General features: G+C 34.2%; 1 protein-coding gene across 3 annotated transcripts; it reads left to right on the top strand.

The window, feature by feature from the left end:
• The first annotated feature begins 976 nt into the window (after positions 1–976).
• On the top strand, positions 977–15909 carry LOC113112583 (twisted gastrulation protein homolog 1-A-like). 3 transcript variants are annotated; one of them, XM_026278294.1, is made up of 5 exons: positions 977–1125; positions 2676–2817; positions 10848–10947; positions 13038–13286; positions 15472–15653. In XM_026278294.1, the coding sequence occupies exons 2-5, from the start codon at positions 2701–2703 to the stop codon at positions 15651–15653; spliced, it is 648 nt and encodes a 215-aa protein (XP_026134079.1). In that variant the 5' UTR covers positions 977–1125; positions 2676–2700. The 3 variants fall into 3 exon arrangements, with proteins under 3 accessions (XP_026134079.1, XP_026134071.1, XP_026134087.1); XM_026278286.1 differs by lacking the exons at positions 977–1125; positions 2676–2817 and adding an exon at positions 10208–10426 and having other exon boundaries at positions 15472–15909; XM_026278302.1 differs by lacking the exons at positions 977–1125; positions 2676–2817 and adding an exon at positions 10475–10540 and having other exon boundaries at positions 15472–15909.
• Positions 15910–18228: the final 2319 nt, after the last annotated feature.

Here is an 18228-nt window from a genome sequence, read left to right on the forward strand (position 1 = left end):
GTCTGTTTTGCCTTTTCTTTAAAAATGTCTTAGTTTATTTAAATGTCTAAACAGCATTCCCACTATCATGGACATGGAAATATTAGTCTATTAAATCTTAAAAGTCATGGAATTTACAAGTGAATATTAATGTTACTTTGCATAAATGCTCAAAGCAAAATTTTCAATTGAAATGTTTCAAAATCGAGACTTTTTAGACACATGCATATAAAACTGAATTATTATTTATTTATTTGTGTGTGTCCAGCAGATGGTAGAGTGGACGGATTAAACTTCAATTAAATTAATTATTAAATAAAATTAATCTACATCAAAACTATCCTAAAAAGCTAATTTAGTTTAATCTTTATCTGTTTGAGTGTATGAATATTGCATTGTTTTGGATCTATAATTTATATGCATATATTATCTATATGAAAATATAAATATATAATAATACGAATTCTTATTTAAGCGAATAAAAAAAATCTTTATAATTCGTGTCATTTAAATTATAATTTTATTACTTATAAATAATAATAATAATAATAATATATTGGATAGTTAATAGTGATTGACCCACCAAACTTTCAGTTAGCAGTCCAAATTTCTAACAACTATGATGCATGTGCTTTTGTTGAGCCGTCATGAAACCTTTAATAATTTGGCAGGTCCTTTTATTCAAAACGACTTACAAATTGAGAAAAAAATGCGCGCGCCTCTTCCTGCTGAGATCAGAGTTCATCGGGCAGCGATACGTAAATCTGCGACTGTGATTGGCTGAAACCCACCGGCGCTGGGAAAAGTAACGGGTATCATGTGACCTCATTTGTTCGCTTCTTCCTGTTTTAACAGAGTTCTGAACAATAATCGATGCCTTATTATAACACTAGACATAAAATACATAGCGAAGAGTTAAAAAAAGATTTATTGTGTAGATCCGTAATTTCCGACTGATCCGAGCCAGTAAGCCACGCCCCCTTTGAGACACATATTTTATGCTAATTGCCGTTCTACTCACTTCTTCCATTTCTATGAATCACCGCTCATGTTTCTATTCAGAGTAAGAGGAGCTAAGACCAGAGATCCGCATGAGAGAACGTCAAAAACCAAAGGAACGTGTTGAGAACGCTTCAAAGTGACACAGTAAGTACGCTTATTTTATTTGCCAAATGCATGTAAAGATGTGACGTATGCCAGATCTGTGACGTGATAATCACAATGTTTTTGCGTCATGTTTGCTATAATAGAGAATCACCAGCTCTGTACTATTTATTATAAGAGTCTTTGGGGCGTTTATGCTAAGCTTTTCTTTGTTTTTATGTGTATTTCATGTGAGGAAAGAACGTTCAACACTGCTGAAAAGTTTGTCAATGTTCTGCATTCCAAATCTGTATTTAATTTGCTTGAATGTGACGTAACTGGATTATAAATTTTCTTTAAAAAAAAAAAAAAAAAGGGATAAAAAGTGATTTATGCTATCCATAAAAGTTCTGAAAGTACTTTATTTAATATATATATATATATATATATATATATATATATATATATATATATATATATATATATAAATGTGTGTATATAATATATATATATATATATATATATATATATATATATATATATATAATATTTTAAATCATATTTTTCTATTTTGCATAGAAATATATTTTCTCATTCATTGTGTATACTTAACCAAACATTTAGTAATTTTATTATATAATAATAAATAGTAATATATATATATATATATATATATATATATATATATATATATATATATATATATATATATATATATATAATTTTGTTTTTGTAATTATTTATTAAATACATTTTATTCATTAAATCCAAATCTATATTTAATTTGCCTGAATGTTATTTTTTTTTAGACATATATTTCTATATATTACATGGAACATGATTCTCAACTCCTTGTTCAAGCTCTTGTTCTGTCCAGGCTGGACTATTGCAATGCTCTCTCTGCAGGTCTTCCAGCCAATTCTATCAAACCTTTACAATTAATTCAGAACGCGGCAGCAAAATTTAATTTTAATGAGCTTAAAAGAATACACGTCACACCTCTGTTTATCAATTTGCACTGGCTTCCAGTAGCTGCTCACATAAAATTCAAGGCATTGATGTTTGCCTACAAAACTACCACTGGCGCTGCACCCATTTACCTAAATTCGTTACTTCAGACTTATGTGCCTCTAGAAGCTTGCGTTCTGCAAGTGAACGTCGCTTGATTGTGCCATCCCAAAGAAGCACAAAGTCACTTTTACGGACTTTTAAATTAAATGTTCCCTTCTGGTGGAATGACCCACCTTCCCAACTCAATCCGAGCAGCTGAGTCCTTAGCCATCTTCAAGAATCGGCTTAAAACACATCTCTTCCATCTTTATTTGACCCTCTAACTTTAACACTCACTATTCTAATTCTATTCTTAAAAAAAAAAAAATCTAACTACCTTTCTAATATTTTTGTATTCTATTTTCTTTTCATTTATTATACAATTATATATATATAAAAAAACCTCTAACCTTAGTTTAAGCTAACTAAAACTTGTTATAGCACTTGTATATCATTGCTCTTTTGTTGTATTTTGATTGCTTCCCTTGTCCTCATTTGTAAGTTGCTCTGCTAAATGAATAAATGACATCATCTGATCTGTTAACACTTGGTCTGTGTTGAAGGCAGGTGTGTGGAGTTTGGGTCAGGATGCGGTTCCTCTGTCCCGTCCTGATCTCTCTGTTATTCCTTCTGTCTGGATTGACCGTCATCAGCGGTTGTAACAAAGCTCTGTGTGCCAGTGACGTCAGCAAATGTCTTCTGCAGGTAAGACAGACGCTTATTTATCACAGCAGATCAGTTCCCAATGATTCCTCTTTTGGGAATTGAAGTTTCCATCTTTATCTACATTTTAATATCCATTCATGCTGAATTCCACAAGTCTGGGCTCTCTGGGAAAATATCAGGGCATTGAGAAGTCATGGAAAATGTCTGTAGTGAATATAATTTTTAGTGTTAGTTCTGTTCTGAAATATTTCATCAGATATAAATTGTGTGTTTTGAGAGTATAAAATCTGTATGTCATGCTTATTCATAAAAGCAGGTATGTAATAAGCATGAGAGGCTGTTGAAGGAATGTAAATGCACAGGTCAGAAGGTGTAGGAGCTCCAGCAGAGGGTTCTGAACTCAGTAAACGTCGTGCTCTGATTTGGTTTGTGCTTGTATTTACACTCGAAGAAACTCTAATTATCATTAACAAAGAGTCATTGGTTTAGCTTTAGGGATTTTTTAACAAAAGTTGGACATGTGGAATACTGAAAAATGTTTGAAAACATTCCCAGAATGAAATGTCAGAGTGAAACAGGAGAACAATGCATTTACATTTCTGTTTCTTATCATAATGTTTTGAACGTCATAATATTGTGATAAAGTTCCAATCAGAAGCTTTTTCTTCCTGGCACCTGTGTGTGTGTGTGTGTGTGTGTGTGTGTGTGTGTGTGCGTGTGTGTGTGTGTGTGACTGAGTGTGTGAGTGAATGTGTTTGTGAGAGAGTGGGTGTGAATGTGTTTGTGAGAGAGAGAGAGAGTGTGTGTGTGTGTGTTTGTTTGTTTGTGTGTGAGTGTTTGTGAGAGACAGTGGGTGTTTGTGAGAGAGTGATTGTGTGTGTGACTGAGTGTGTGTGTGTGTGTGAGAGTGTGTTTGTGAGAGAGTGTGTTTGTGAGAGAGTGGGTGTGTGTGTGTCTGTGTGTGTGTGTGTGTGTTTGTTTGTTTGTGTGTGAGTGTTTGTGAGAGACAGTGGGTGTTTGTGAGAGAGTGAGTGTGTGTGTGTGTTTGTGTGTGTGAGAGAGAGAGAGAGAGAGGGAGAGAGTGTGTGTGTGTGTGTGTGTGTGTGTGAGTGTGTGTTTGTCTGTGTGTGTGTGTGTGTGTGTGTGTGTGTGTGTGTGTGTGTGTGTGTGAGTGAGTTTGTTAGAGAGTGAGTGAGTGTGTGTGAGAGAGAGAGTGTGTGTTTGTCTGGGTTTGAGTGTGTGTGAGTGTGCTTGTGAGAGTGAGTGTGTGTGTGTGTGTGTGTTTCTGGGTGTGAGTGTGTGTGAGTGTGTTTGTGTGTGAGAGAGAGTGTGTGAGTTCCGGTGTGCATGTGTCTGAATGATGATTTGTAGTTGTACATCTAGATGTCTGCCCTAACAAGAGATGCTGATGGAGGTAGAGGTGTGGGTCAGATGGTAACAGACTGATATTCCAGCATGAGTCATAGAAAAACCACGGTGCAGGACTGTCATGATGGTGTGCTTGGGAAAGTCCTACATCCACCCTTAATTATTTATTTTATTTTATTTCTGCTTTCATAATCATTTGTATTCTTTCTTTGTTTCTTTCTTTTTTTCTTCTCTCGCTGTCTGTCTGTCTCTCTCTCTCTCTCTCTCTCTCTCTCTCTCTCTGACGTGCAGGGGCGGATCTAGAAAAATATTGATGGGGTGGCGAGAAGGGGGCAGGAATTTTTGAGGGGTGGCAACATATGGCAGACGTATATACTATACTGAATTTAGTCACAGTTATCACAGTTTGATGATAAATATTCAATAATTATACACACTACAAAAGGACACAGGCTATCATTTACAAACTCAATCTCATGCAATGAATGTCTTGCATTTGAAACAGTTCATATAAGGAATAAGTGACCATACCCCATAAGCACCACCACACTCACTAATGCATGCAGTATGCATCGACATGTAACTAAGAGCATTATAAAAGGTTCAGTGTTATCAATATGTCAATTTATTATAAGAAACACTAGATTTTAACAGCCAATGATATTTACAAATGGGGAGACTCAACTGATTTTCTACTGTTTAGTGTTAATCATCATCTAACTCAACCAGTCAAGAGCTACATTTAGCCTTAGATGTTATATGAATATTGTCCCTGAAGCATAGGTTTTATTAGCTGACAATAATAATAAATAAATAAGCATTATAGGCACAAATGCAAATGTACTTTTAGAAATTGTTTTTGAAAAATATGGTGTTATTGTTTTGGCAAGTTTAAATTAAAACTTCTATGAAAACTTGTGTGATATTCCTTTAAAATAATGTTTTAGTATATCTTTTTTAAGTATATTTTACTAAGCAATTGTCTTTCATAATTTCTTTGAGTTAGACCAAACTTTTATTTTGGTTTGTAACAAGAGTTTCTAATTAACTATTGTTATTAGCTAGACCTACTTGAAGTATAGCATACTCTGCTGTGCAAAAGTACTACATTTCTGTTAGAGTTTCTTCAAGTTATACTGAAATTTTATTTTGACAGGTTGTCGTAAAGACATTGCCGTTTCTGTCAGTCTGTGTACGATACGAATGAATGACGATAGTTTTATCAAATGAAATGGTGAAATCCTCTCATAACGCACTGACGTGCACATGTGTAGCATACATCATGCATCAATATAGTGAAGAGCTGAAAACACCACGCATGCTTCAGTGTGTGTGTGTGTGTGTGTGTGTGTGTGTGTCTGTGTGTGTGTAGTAGAGCACACATTCCCAGAGACGTGTATAACAACACCTTCAGGGCCGCTGCTGGCCAAATGGGTGCCCTAAGCAGGATTGTATTGTTGTGCCCCCCTTCCTCAAATATGATGATGAAAAAAACACCTACCTACTATAGGGGTGAAAAAAGAACTTTAATCAAATAAAAAACTAAATGAATAAATTGTATTATTTACAAATCACAATTGTAGCTCTCGACATTTACCTGTGGCTAGAACTTTATTATGACTCTAATTCATTTTATAGTCTCAAGCATTCAGAAATCATGCAAAAGGAAACTAAGCAGTTTAACTATGATAAAACCATAGTTTATTTTTGTAAGGGTTGTGATATGCACGTTTTTTGTTGAAGAAATTATAAAGCCTGTGTCATCTATAGCAAAAAGGTGTCCAAAAATGAAAGATTAAGTAAATATTTAAATTAAATGTTTGGTCAGTAGACTAAACAAGGATTTGTTTGTCCTGTAAGTGTACAGCAGCAATCACATGGAATTTGTAATAACATGTACATAAATTGTTTATTTTGTATTTGCCTACATTATGTGTTTTAACAGTGTTATCATTAACCAATCATTATTGCCTCATAATTTTTTTATATAATGCATTTTAAGTAATTTTAGAGGCTATTAATTGCTTAGGTCTGTTTTTATAGCAACAACAAAAAATATATATACAACAAATATTACAGTATATTAATACTTTTTAAATTATTATTTGAAGTAACAAAACCATGGTTCATTTGCAGTTACCATGGCTACAAGAACAATGATTTGTGGTGTTATTGTTAAAATCATGGGCAATTTTCATAAAAAAAAAAACTTTCACAGGAATATATTAATATATTGAAAATGTATAAGGTGTGCATTGTAGCTGACACCTTAATGAACACATTACAGTTGTTTTATGACTGCAAGTCTTTCTCCTCAAATGCTATTGAGCTTCAAATTTGCGTTTGAGCCCATGTGCAAGAGTAGCATAATTTACATATGATTTACAGATAATTTTAATAAACAACAAACATTTAATACAATTGTACATTATAGCTGTCACCTAGATGAACAATTACCGTTGTTTTTATGACTATAAGTCATTATCTTCAAATGCTACTGACATTAGAAAAGTGTATAACAATATCGCATGTTACTGTAACGTACAATGTCAAGCCAACTTTATGTCTGTTTTTTTTTTATTATTTTTTTTTACTTTTCGTTTTCTTTTCTCTTCGCTGGATTGCTGATGTACTCTACCCGGTCATAGATGTTCATCCATCAATTATGAACATTCAGCCGCAAACATGAGGTGCGAGCGGTCACGAGCGCGGATGGGAGAATGGAGAAAGATTTTTTTTTTTTTTTTTTTTGAGCATCTGGGATGGTGCCCTACTCTGCATGTAGGGAGCGATGGTACTGAACACCTTTAATATTTCAGACACTAGTCGATATAGAGATTTGATTAAATGCTCTATTTTTGATTTATTCATTAAAAATGGCCTAATTCCGTGACGTTCTGCTTTATACAGCAAGTTCCATTTCCGCGATTCAATCCCTGTCGCTTTTCAAACACAAACGGGGTGAATTTATGAATGAAAGTGTGAAAGTTCTGACACAAAACGAAGTTTTTAGGTACTCTGACGCTTTTTAAAAGTACATTTATATCTGAATATGTCAGAGTTCGGAGCGGGTTCGCGAATCATTTGAGTCAGTTCGGGAGCTCGGAATGGGATCACGAATCATTTGAGTCAGTTTGGGGATCGCAAATCATTTGAATCAGTTCGGGAGTTCGGAGCGGGTTGGCGAATCATTTGAGTCAGTTTAGGGATCGCGAATCATTTGAATCAGTTTGGGAGTTCGGGGCGGGATCGCGAATAATTTGAGTCAGTTCGGCAGTTCGGTTGCAGGTTCGCGAATCATTTGAGTCAGTTTAGGGATCGCGAATCATTTGAATCAGTTCGGGAGTTCGTAGCGGGATCGCGAATCATTTGAGTCAGTTATGGGGATCGCGAATCATTTGAGTCAGTTTGGGAGTTCGGAGCGGGATAGCGAATCATTTGAGTCAGTTCGAGATTTAGGAGCGGGTTTGCGAATCATTTGAGTCAGTTTGGGGATCGCAAATTATTTGAATAAGTTCGGGAGTTCGGAGCGGCTTCGCGGATCATTTGAATCAATTCGAGAGTTCGGAGCGGCTTCGCGGATCATTTGAATCAATTCGAGAGTTCGGAGCGGGTTGGCGAATCATTTGAGTCAGTTTAGGGATCACGAATCATTTAAATCAGTTCGAGAGTTTGTAGCAAGTTCGCGAATCATTTGAATCAGTTCGGGAGTTCAAACTTTGAACTCCCGAACTGATTCAAATGATTCGCGAACCCGCTTTGAACTTCAAAGCGGGTTCGCGAATCATTTGAGTCAGTTTGGGGATCGCAAATCATTTGAATCAGTTCGGGAGTTCGGAGCGGGATCACGAATCACGAAAGATTCGCGCTGGTAAATTTTCAAATTGGCCATAACCTTTAATTCGTTGCTGCCAACTGGGGTAGATCCGCCCCTGCGTGACGTGTGATTGGATCTGTGCGTGTCTCTGCTGGTTGTGTTTACTCTGGTCTGTGTGTCCCGGTGAGGCTGGCAGAGCAAGAGAGACGGAGACAGACAGTCTCCGGATGTGAGACATCTTTCTGGGGAATAAACAAAGAGGTTGATGACGTTAGACGAGAAACAGCCCGGCACACGCACAGATGAGAGATAAACGAGAGCAGACGAGACAAACCTGCTCAAAACAACAAAACAGATTCTTCTCTGGGTCTTGTGTGCTTGCTAAGGTTTTCAGAGGGGTTGCTAGTTTGTTGTGAGGGCGTTTTGAATATTATTACTTTTATTAAATATTATAGTATTATACAAATAATAATAAAATAACAATGAAATTTGCAATAATTTGGAGCCCCATAAAAACAGTTTTGTTTTTCCCAAATTTTGTGTTTTTGTTTTATTTTTCTACATCAAAAATTTCTAATAATACAACATTTTTTTACACTTGAATTAAACAATTTAATTTCTTAAAAATGTAAACAGATGAAAACATAACTGATTAATTTTGAACAAAACTTTTTTTTAAATAAGGTGCTTAAATTGTCTGATGTTAAAATAATAGTAAAAATGACAATAAATCAATGCAATGTTATAATAATCTGTATTTTTGTTCTAATTATTATTATTTTGAGAAGCACAATTAACTGTAAAATAGCAGTGTGTGTGTTTGTTTCATGTGCCCGATCATCTAGATGTAGGCTTAATATCGAATATTACTCAAAATGTTATTATTGATATGATGGATGCATTTTTTCGACAAAATATCGATTCTTCATCCACCCAGAGTTGCTGGGACATTGCCAGGATGCCCTGCATGGTTACTGCTGTGTTTTGGTGTGTTGCTATAGTTAGTTGGTTTTTATGTAAGTTGCTTATGTTTGAAATCTGATAAATGTGAATGCGTGTGTGTGTGTGTGTGTGTGTGTGTTGTTTTAGTCACACATGAATGCTTTGTGGGGCAAGGTAGTACTCGTCCCGTCCGCTCAGAGCACTTTCACACTCGTGCAGCGCACACACACACACACACACACACACACACACACACACACACTTTCTCCTGCTCTCTGTTGTTCTGCTGCCTGAACAGCCCTGTGCTCCAGCAAATAACACTTATATAGAAACGTGTGTATTTGGGTGTTTTTGTTCCTGGAGAGCAGCGAGAGGAGAGAGGAGGACTGAATGTCAGCCGTTTCAGTTTAATGTGCTTTATTGTCATGACAAACACTGTACATTATTATTACTGAGGCATTAAATGAGCTCAACATAAGTCAGCATGAAGCATGTTACTTCTGTTATGTGTCATATTTCAGAGTAAAACTGGAAAAAAAATTAATTGCATTAAAAATTATATATATAATTATAGATAATATTTTCCAGCCAAACAGGAAAATGGATTCAAAGATTTTGAGGATACATTAAAGGAATCTATTTATTTACTTACTTGCAATTAAATTTAGTGTGAGAATTTATATAGCTGGATCATCATTAAACATTATCTTCGGTAATGTGTCATATTTGTAAAGTAAATCTGTAAAAAAAAAAAAAAAAAATTATTTACATAAAAAGATGAAATTATTATTAAAAACAGAACCGGAAACTTGATTTAGAGGTTGAGCGTTAAGAAGAAAGATTATTTTAACAAATGCTTTGAATAATAATTTGTGTAATAACAATAGCATTCACTGATAAATCATTCATAAAAGAACGGGAAAAACATAATAGTATTACAATTATAATAATTGTAATAATATAAAAAAATATTTTGTAAAAACAAAATGTGTGTGTTTGTATATATATGTCTGTGTGGACATATATATAGGGCTTTTTTAAATAAAATAACATTTTAAAATATTATTCTAATATAAAAAATGTTAGAATAAATTATTATTTTTTTCATTCTCATGATTTCCATTGTGTATATTTAACCAAGAATGTAGTGATATTATTTATTAAGTGACTGAAAATGTAATAAATTAATTGTGAGAACTGAGGGGTAACAATTTATTTTTTTTATGCTTTATCAGAGATTATAGTCTCAGTCAGTCTTCATGTGACGTCTGTTTTTTGGGATGAAAGCGTGGACTGTTTGCAGGTACAGCAGGAGTTTGTGTTTGGACAGGTTGTGCTTCAGCGTCTTGAAGTGAAGTAAACTGAGCTTTTATGGCTTTTATGTAGTTTGGCTCGATGATTCTTTTAAGGAATGCATGGAAATGGCACACACAATTCCCCAAACTAAAGAGCACTGGGCAGGGACCGGGAATTGTCTGGGCTTGTTTCTTCCGGAAGTATCTGGCCCACGTGTGTTTTCAGGTATTGGCTTTTCTGTGTTTCTGTTGTAACTCTCTCACACACAAACACACACACATCTGGAAAATGACCTCTTCCTCGCAACTGCTGGCAAAACACGAACACAGAGAGCTGAATGTGTGTGTCTGTGTTCTGCTGTTTTCTCTGTAATTATAACTCTAAATGTGTCCCAGGTTTGGCTCAGTCTTTTTCCCCTCTCTGCTGGGGCTTTGGACAGTTTTTATTTTTATTTTTATAACAGTTTGCAGCTCTGTTTCTTTTCAGTCTGGTGCTATTTCTCATGTTTAAATGCTCTTCTCCTTGGGTGGTTTTCTTTTAACTCTTACAGCTGAAAGATCTCGATGTTTCCTTCAAGACTCTTGGCTGTCTGTAGCACACGTGTTTGTGTTTTCGTAATGTATATTTTGTGTGTGTGTGTGTACAGGGTCTGTGTCAGTGCCGGCCGTCGGAGGGAAACTGTTCGTGTTGTAAGGAGTGTATGCTGTGTTTGAGCTCTCTGTGGGAGGAGTGCTGCGACTGTGTCGGTGAGATTGAAATCAATACATAAACAATACTCATTCAGCACTTTAAATAAAAATAATCAATAAATCTCACAGCTGGTCCATGAACAATATTTATTTTATTTTATTTTATTTTATTTATTTATTTTATTTTATTTATTTATTTATTTATAATTTTTTTTTAATCAATCAAAAATTTTATAAAAGGTATACATTTATACATAAAATACGTTATGTGGAGGTATTTTGTTTTAAATAAATCCAAATTAAATTATAAAATAAAAATAAATATTTTTATTTCATAGTCTTGGCTCAACTTCTATTTAATGCTACTAACCAGGTCTTATAATAATCACTTTTTTATTTTTTAAATCAATCAAAATTAAACTATATAAAAAATGCATTATGGAGTTTTTTTTTCTTATAAATACATGTTCCATAAAAATACATTATGTGCTTATTTTATATTATATATTTCTAATTTTAATAAATCAAACAATTAGTTCTTAGTCTTGGCTCAGCTCCTGTTTAATGCTATTAACAAGGTCTTATTATAATCACTTTTAATTATTATTTTTTTTTAAATCAAAATGAAATTCTAAATAATATTTATAGATTATATTTAAAAATATGCATTATAAATGAATTTCCTATAAATACATACACTCTACATATTCTGTACATTATGTGATTATTTTATTGTATTATCTGTTTATTTATTTTGTAAATACGTATAAATGTAAATTATAAAAAATACTCCCATAGTGTGTAAAAATATTTTAATAAACAAATATATTTGACATATCTGATGTATGGAAAATGACTGAAATTAAATAAAGGAAAAGAAAAATTATAAAAAGTTTTCAAATAAAATAATAATATAAAACAATAAAATTAAATTAATGACACAAAATAAAATAAAGAGATTATTATAAGAATAAAGTGATTATTAGGAATAGTTTGTAGAAGACAGGAGGGCTGCTGAACACTCTTCTGACAGCAGTATAAAGTGTGAAGTGCATCATACAAAAATGTGAAAAATATGTTGCAAAAAGATGCATCATACCTAAATCAATAAACACAATGCATAATGCATCCATTTCTCACAACAAGGACATAAAAGCATCAGATTCAAGAGCTCGTTCTGTTCCAAACACTCGTTCATTGGCTGAGAGCGAAAGGAGGGGTGTGTGTTGTTCCTGAAGGCCGAACCTGCCGTGGTTTTGTTAATCAGAAGCAGCTGTGCTGTTAGTCGCTCCGCACTCAGATAATCTGAAACACAAGATCTCTGCAGCGTTCGGCTCTTTATTAAACCCTTCATCCCTGATCTGATTACCATCTTTAACAGCTGTTTATCTCTCAGAGTGGAGCCGCTGCACACAGTCGTCTTTTCAAGACTTTAAATGTGTCACAATATTTACTAAAAAATTAAAGCTCACACACACAAAAAAAATGCAGGCAGAAAATATTTTATTTTATTTTATTTTTGTCTTTACTCAAATCTTAATAATCCTAATAATCAGTTATCATAATAATCACTTTCATTGTATTTTATTTGATTAAATCAAGTTAAATTATAAAATACCTCCTTAACAAACAATTACTCAACCGCCTTTATTCAATGGAGGAAAAAACTAAACGTTTTTTTCAAAAGAAATTCAAATTTTTATTTTAACATAAAGGTTGGAATAGCATGGAGTTAAGGAAACGATGACAAAATTGTTTAATTTTTGGTTAACCTTTTCCTTTAATAGTGGTTGACCAATATGAATTTTTCAATAAAATTGTTTTTTTTTTTCAAATACATTTAATATTTAGATTTAAACATGATGAATAAAATAAATAATGAATAGGTATTATTCATAAAATAAAATATTAATACAGTGTAAATGTTTACATTTAAATATGAAAAATTTATGAAATTATGCCACAATAGTTATTTAACATAAATAAATAAATGGGAAGAAAAATGCATTATTCATTGCTAGGGCTATTAGTATGAACTGTATATAGCAAGCATGCAGACTTCAGTTTTGATTATATTTGCTGGTAAAGTTAGTTTTGTGGCTTTCCGTCATGATGTCTGTAAGTTCGTTCTTTTTTCCATCCCACAGGAATGTGTAACCCCAGGAATTACAACGACAGTCCTGCCACCTCCAAGAGCACCGTAGAGGAGCTGTACCAACCAATCCCATCGCTCTTTCGCGCTCTGACCGAAGGCGAAGCCCCCATTAACATGATGGTGGTGTCGTTCCCCGTGGCAGATGAACTTTCCCACCACGAGAACCTGGTGTCTTTCCTGGAGACGCTCGACGGCCAGAGCCACAACATCTCACTGCCCAGCAGCAGCAGCGTCCATGATGGTGTGTACCGGGGGGAAAGATATTAAAACATGATTTTATCTTGTCCCAGAATACCAAAGATGTTAAGACATGATTCAACTTTTTAAAAGAATAGCTTAGCCAAAAATGTACGTTTTGTTAAACAATGAATATGCTATTTTCCACACAATGAAAGCGGATGGTGTTTAATGCTCTAAAGCTCCAAAGTGCAACTTAAAAATGACATGAAATCTGTAGAGCTCGCGAACTTTGATTTTGTAATTTTGTATGGAAAATCGTTATTCAACTATAATAACATTAAATATAACCTAAAAATGTTAAATAATTTTAAAATAAAATAAAATACCTTGTGATGAATAAACTGACCATCAACTGCATAAATAAACTACTTTTTTTTGTGAAAAACGTTATTCAGTCCACTTTCGTTGTATGAAAAAAGAAACTTGAATAATTTGGCTCAAGATCTCTCTTTTTTTTTGTTTCTGTAAAGTCAGAAAATGGTTAGGAATGTGTGATTGAGTAAATGATGACAATTAATTTGACAGAATTCTTTTAATAGTGGTGACTAATTAAAATTCTCAGTGGACAGTTTTTTCTATATGTTAAAATATTATTATATTATATTATATTATATTATATTATATTATATTATATTATATTATATTATATTATATTATATTATATTATATTATATTATATTATTATAAAAATGATTATATGATTAAATATTATTAATTAAATCATATGAAAAAACATTCACATTTAAATGTAGAAATTGATATTGCTTTAAAATATTTACTATATATACTAAAATATATATATGTAAACAGCAAATATTTTAAATATATATATATTCTCAGCATTCACAAAAAAAATGTAAATGCAAAAAGAAAATAATTGTATTTTTATTTTGTTGTCTTGAATTTATAGTCTTAGCTAAAATCTTAATAATTAAGTCTAATTGTAATCACTGTGAAAATAATGAAAATAAATTCTAGAGTAAAAACTCATGTAATGCCTAAAATAATGCAAATCTGCATAAATAAACAAACATTTTGTGTAAGACACAAATCATTATTCAACATACTTTCATTCTGTGGAAAAAGAAGCTTGAATATTTTGTCTAAGGGTGTACTCAAACTAGGTGTTCTGAACCGTTTTGTCCCCCAAAGCCCGGTTCGTTTTGACTAGTGTGACCGCTCAGTGCTGCACTCGGGGGCAGTTCGTTTAGCCGGCTCTGGCCCAGATGGAAGAGGACAGTGCCTGTTTTGAGTACACCCTGAGATAGTGTACGATATATAAACATGTAAGCCTTGTCTCTTCTCTTCTCTTCTGTCCTCCTCGTCTCCTCTCCTCTCCTCTCCTCCTCTCCTCTCCTCTCCTCTATTCTTCTGTCCTCCTCTCCTCTCCTCTCCTCTCCTCTCCTCTCCTCTCCTCTCCTCTCCTCTCCTCTCCTCTATTCTTCTGTCCTTGTCTCTCCTCCTCTCCTCTCCTCTCCTCTATTCTTCTGTCCTTGTCTCTCCTCCTCTCCTCTCCTCTCCTCTCCTCTCCTCTATTCTTCTGTCCTTGTCTCTCCTCCTCTCCTCTCCTCTCCTCTCCTCTCCTCTATTCTTCTGTCCTTGTCTCTCCTCCTCTCCTCTCCTCTCCTCTCCTCTCCTCTCCTCTCCTCTATTCTTCTGTCCTTGTCTCCTCTCCTCTCCTCTCCTCTCCTCTCCTCTCCTCTCCTCTCCTCTCCTCTCCTCTCCTCTCCTCTCCTCTATTCTTCTGTCCTTGTCTCTCCTCCTCTCCTCTCCTCTCCTCTATTCTTCTGTCCTTGTCTCTCCTCCTCTCCTCTCCTCTCCTCTATTCTTCTGTCCTTGTCTCTCCTCCTCTCCTCTCCTCTCCTCTCCTCTCCTCTCCTCTCCTCTCCTCTCCTCTCCTCTCCTCTCCTCTATTCTTCTGTCCTTGTCTCTCCTCTCCTCTCCTCTCCTTCTCTCCTCTCCACTCCTCTATTCTTCTGTCATTGTCTCTCCTCCTCTCCTCTCCTCTCCTCTCCTCTACTCTCCTCTCCTCTCCTCTCCTCTCCTCTCCTCTCCTCTCCTCTCCTCTCCTCGTCTCTTCTTCTCTCCTCCCCTCGTCTCTCCTCCTTTCTTCTCTTCTCTCCTCTACTCTGGTTGACACATGCTCTTCTGTGATGTGTTGCTCCGGCTCTGCTCTCGTTCCTCAGATGCCTTGTGTACGGTGGTCTACTTTGATGACTGCGTGTCCATCCGTCAGTGTAAGCAGTACTGTGAGTCTATGGGTGGATCAAAGTACCGCTGGTTTCATAACGCCTGCTGTGAGTGCATCGGCCCTGAATGTCTGGACTATGGCAGTAAAGCCGTCAAATGCATGAACTGCCTCATCTGAGACTGAGAGCTTAACACTGACTCTACACACTTCATCTGGCCATTTCTCTTCTTGTTTACAGATCTTGTTTCTTATTCTTGTCTTTTGGAAAATAAGGTCAAGGGTTTTTAATGTAAGTTATCAATATTGTTTGTGAAGTATTAAATCAGCAAGTAGAGGTTGATTCTCATTCAAGTCATATTCCATCTGTATATAGTTTCCATTTCATATTTCTGGTTTGATTATTAAAAACTAAAGTAAATGTTTTTCAAATTCATTCAGAGGCTGTAAGGCTGTAAGGCTGTAATTCCTGATCTGGTATTTTTGGTGATTTACAATGTTGTACAGTATTCATACCTGTCAAGTATCCCGTTTTGGCCGGGAAAGTCACGTATTTTACCCTTCTTTCCCGCCGTCCTCCCGTATTAGTATTTTTCCGTAAATCTCCCGTATTTTAATTTTTTTTTTTTAACCTGCGTTATTAATAAAATAATAATAAAAAAACCATTCCCAATCTGAGCTCTGTCACTAGTCTCGCGATAACTGCCACCTGTAGTAGCCATAGACAGTAAAAGAAAGGTAGTAGCCTGTCGCGAGGGGTGTGTGAGGTCAGATGACATGAGTTATAACGCGGGAAAAACAATAACAAAAGACAAAACAGAGACGGATGATGGATGCTACGATAGAGAGTGAAGGCACACCATCCCAAAAAACCAAAACCCTTGTGTAAATACCGTGATAAATGGGACAGCGAATTTACTTTTTTAAAGAATGCAAAGTTTGCAACAAGTTTGTACAACTCACTAAAAGAGTAAAAGAAAAGTTATGTGAAATGAAAAGAAAAACTGTAAAAGAAAAGCAATATGAAATGAAAACAATGTGTGGAATAAAAATAAAATGTAAATGTAAAGACAAGCAATGTTAAATTAACAGAAAATATGCAAATAAGCCTTTAAATAAATGCTCTTCATATATACCCGTTTGTGTTTTCATTTGGGCTATAACACCTGTCTTAAAATGTAAGGGATACTGGAGCTTTGTTGGGTGGTGGTACTGCTCGCGGTGGGCGCCGGAAAATTTCCATAATAAAATTATCCCTTATTCCCTTATCCAAAACTTGACAGGTATGACAGTATTTGATTTGATGATTTGAAATGAAAAAAGAGATTTAATCTGTATTTGTATACATTCATTTTAATTCAAAGAAGTGTTTCATTTAAAAGGTTTTTGTTTTTTTGTTTTTGTCTTTTATTACAAATGACAACATGGGTGCTATTTTAACAATCAAAGTTTAGGTTGAAGATATATCTGAATATAAAAGGGAAAATTCTCTTAAAGTTATGAACAAAGTTTTTCCAGTAATGCTAATAGAATGTTCATATAAAGTCACCTGGTCTTTAGTAATGTTCTGAAAAAATTGATTTATACATTGTTTCACATAACCTTTTTTGTTCTTAAATGTTTTGGACATTTGTGTAATGTTTTTAAATCCTACTACTTGTTTCGGAATGTTCAGGGAACATTCAAATGTAACATTCCCCTTAATGTTTGCAAAATGACAAAATGGAATGTTGTATAACAAAGAGGCAAAATAATTGTGTTTTTTTTACATTTAAAAAAACTTGACATTTAGAACATTAAGAGAACATTCAGAAAACATTTTCATAAAATATTGGGAAACATTCTTGGAACACATTTTGTTAACTGAGAAACTTGTAAGGTTTTCACTATTTAAAAAAAAAACATTTTGCAGTTTTGCATTTCACTTTTAAAAATATTTGTAAATGTTCTTCAGACACTATTTAAAATATTTACCGTTTAAAAATAGACAAATACATGTTGTACATAAAACTACATTTCATGAAGTCTCTCAATATGTCACCTACCCATTAACTAGTTCATTTCCTGTTCATATGAACAGTTATTCTGTTGTTCTGGTGTGAACACCCTTACCGCAGCTCTTGTCTCTGCCAAACTCTCAATGTAAGTTGAAATAAATGCAACATGACAGTCAGGTGTAGTCAGCATCAGTCAGACCTCAGTCAGAGTCAGACAGCTGACAGGTGTGTGTGTGTGTGTGTGTGTGTGTGTGTTTGCATGCTTCTAGTGACCTCAAAGACTTTCTTTGTCTGACTTTCAGACACACTTTTACTATTCTTGCTTTAAAACTTTTGAGAGGTTCAGTAAAGTGCTGCAAAATGCAAGTTGAGCTTAAATTGCTGCATAAATTTCAGTTATTTTTATAAATGAAAATTATTTACATTATTTTAGTATTTTTTACTATATATATATTATAGTCTATAGTCTATTGTAGTTTCACTAATATTTTGATTTTGTTTTTATATATATTTTTCACTTGTATAAATTTTAATTTCAGTTTAAGTCATTTTAATATATCGTTTAGTGTATTTATTGTTTTAGTTTTAGTTAACTATAGTAACCCTGAACTGAAATGAAATTATTATTGTTAATTTTCATACATAATTTTTAATTTAAAAATTAACCTAAAAACTAATTGAGGCCTATGTACTTCATTGACTTAGAGATCTTTGAAATATATATTTTTATCTCTAAAGGAGATCTCGTACAGGTTTAA

Source organism: Carassius auratus, chromosome 2, assembly GCF_003368295.1.
Source record: "Carassius auratus strain Wakin chromosome 2, ASM336829v1, whole genome shotgun sequence".
In the NCBI taxonomy this organism is placed as follows: domain Eukaryota; kingdom Metazoa; phylum Chordata; class Actinopteri; order Cypriniformes; family Cyprinidae; genus Carassius; species Carassius auratus.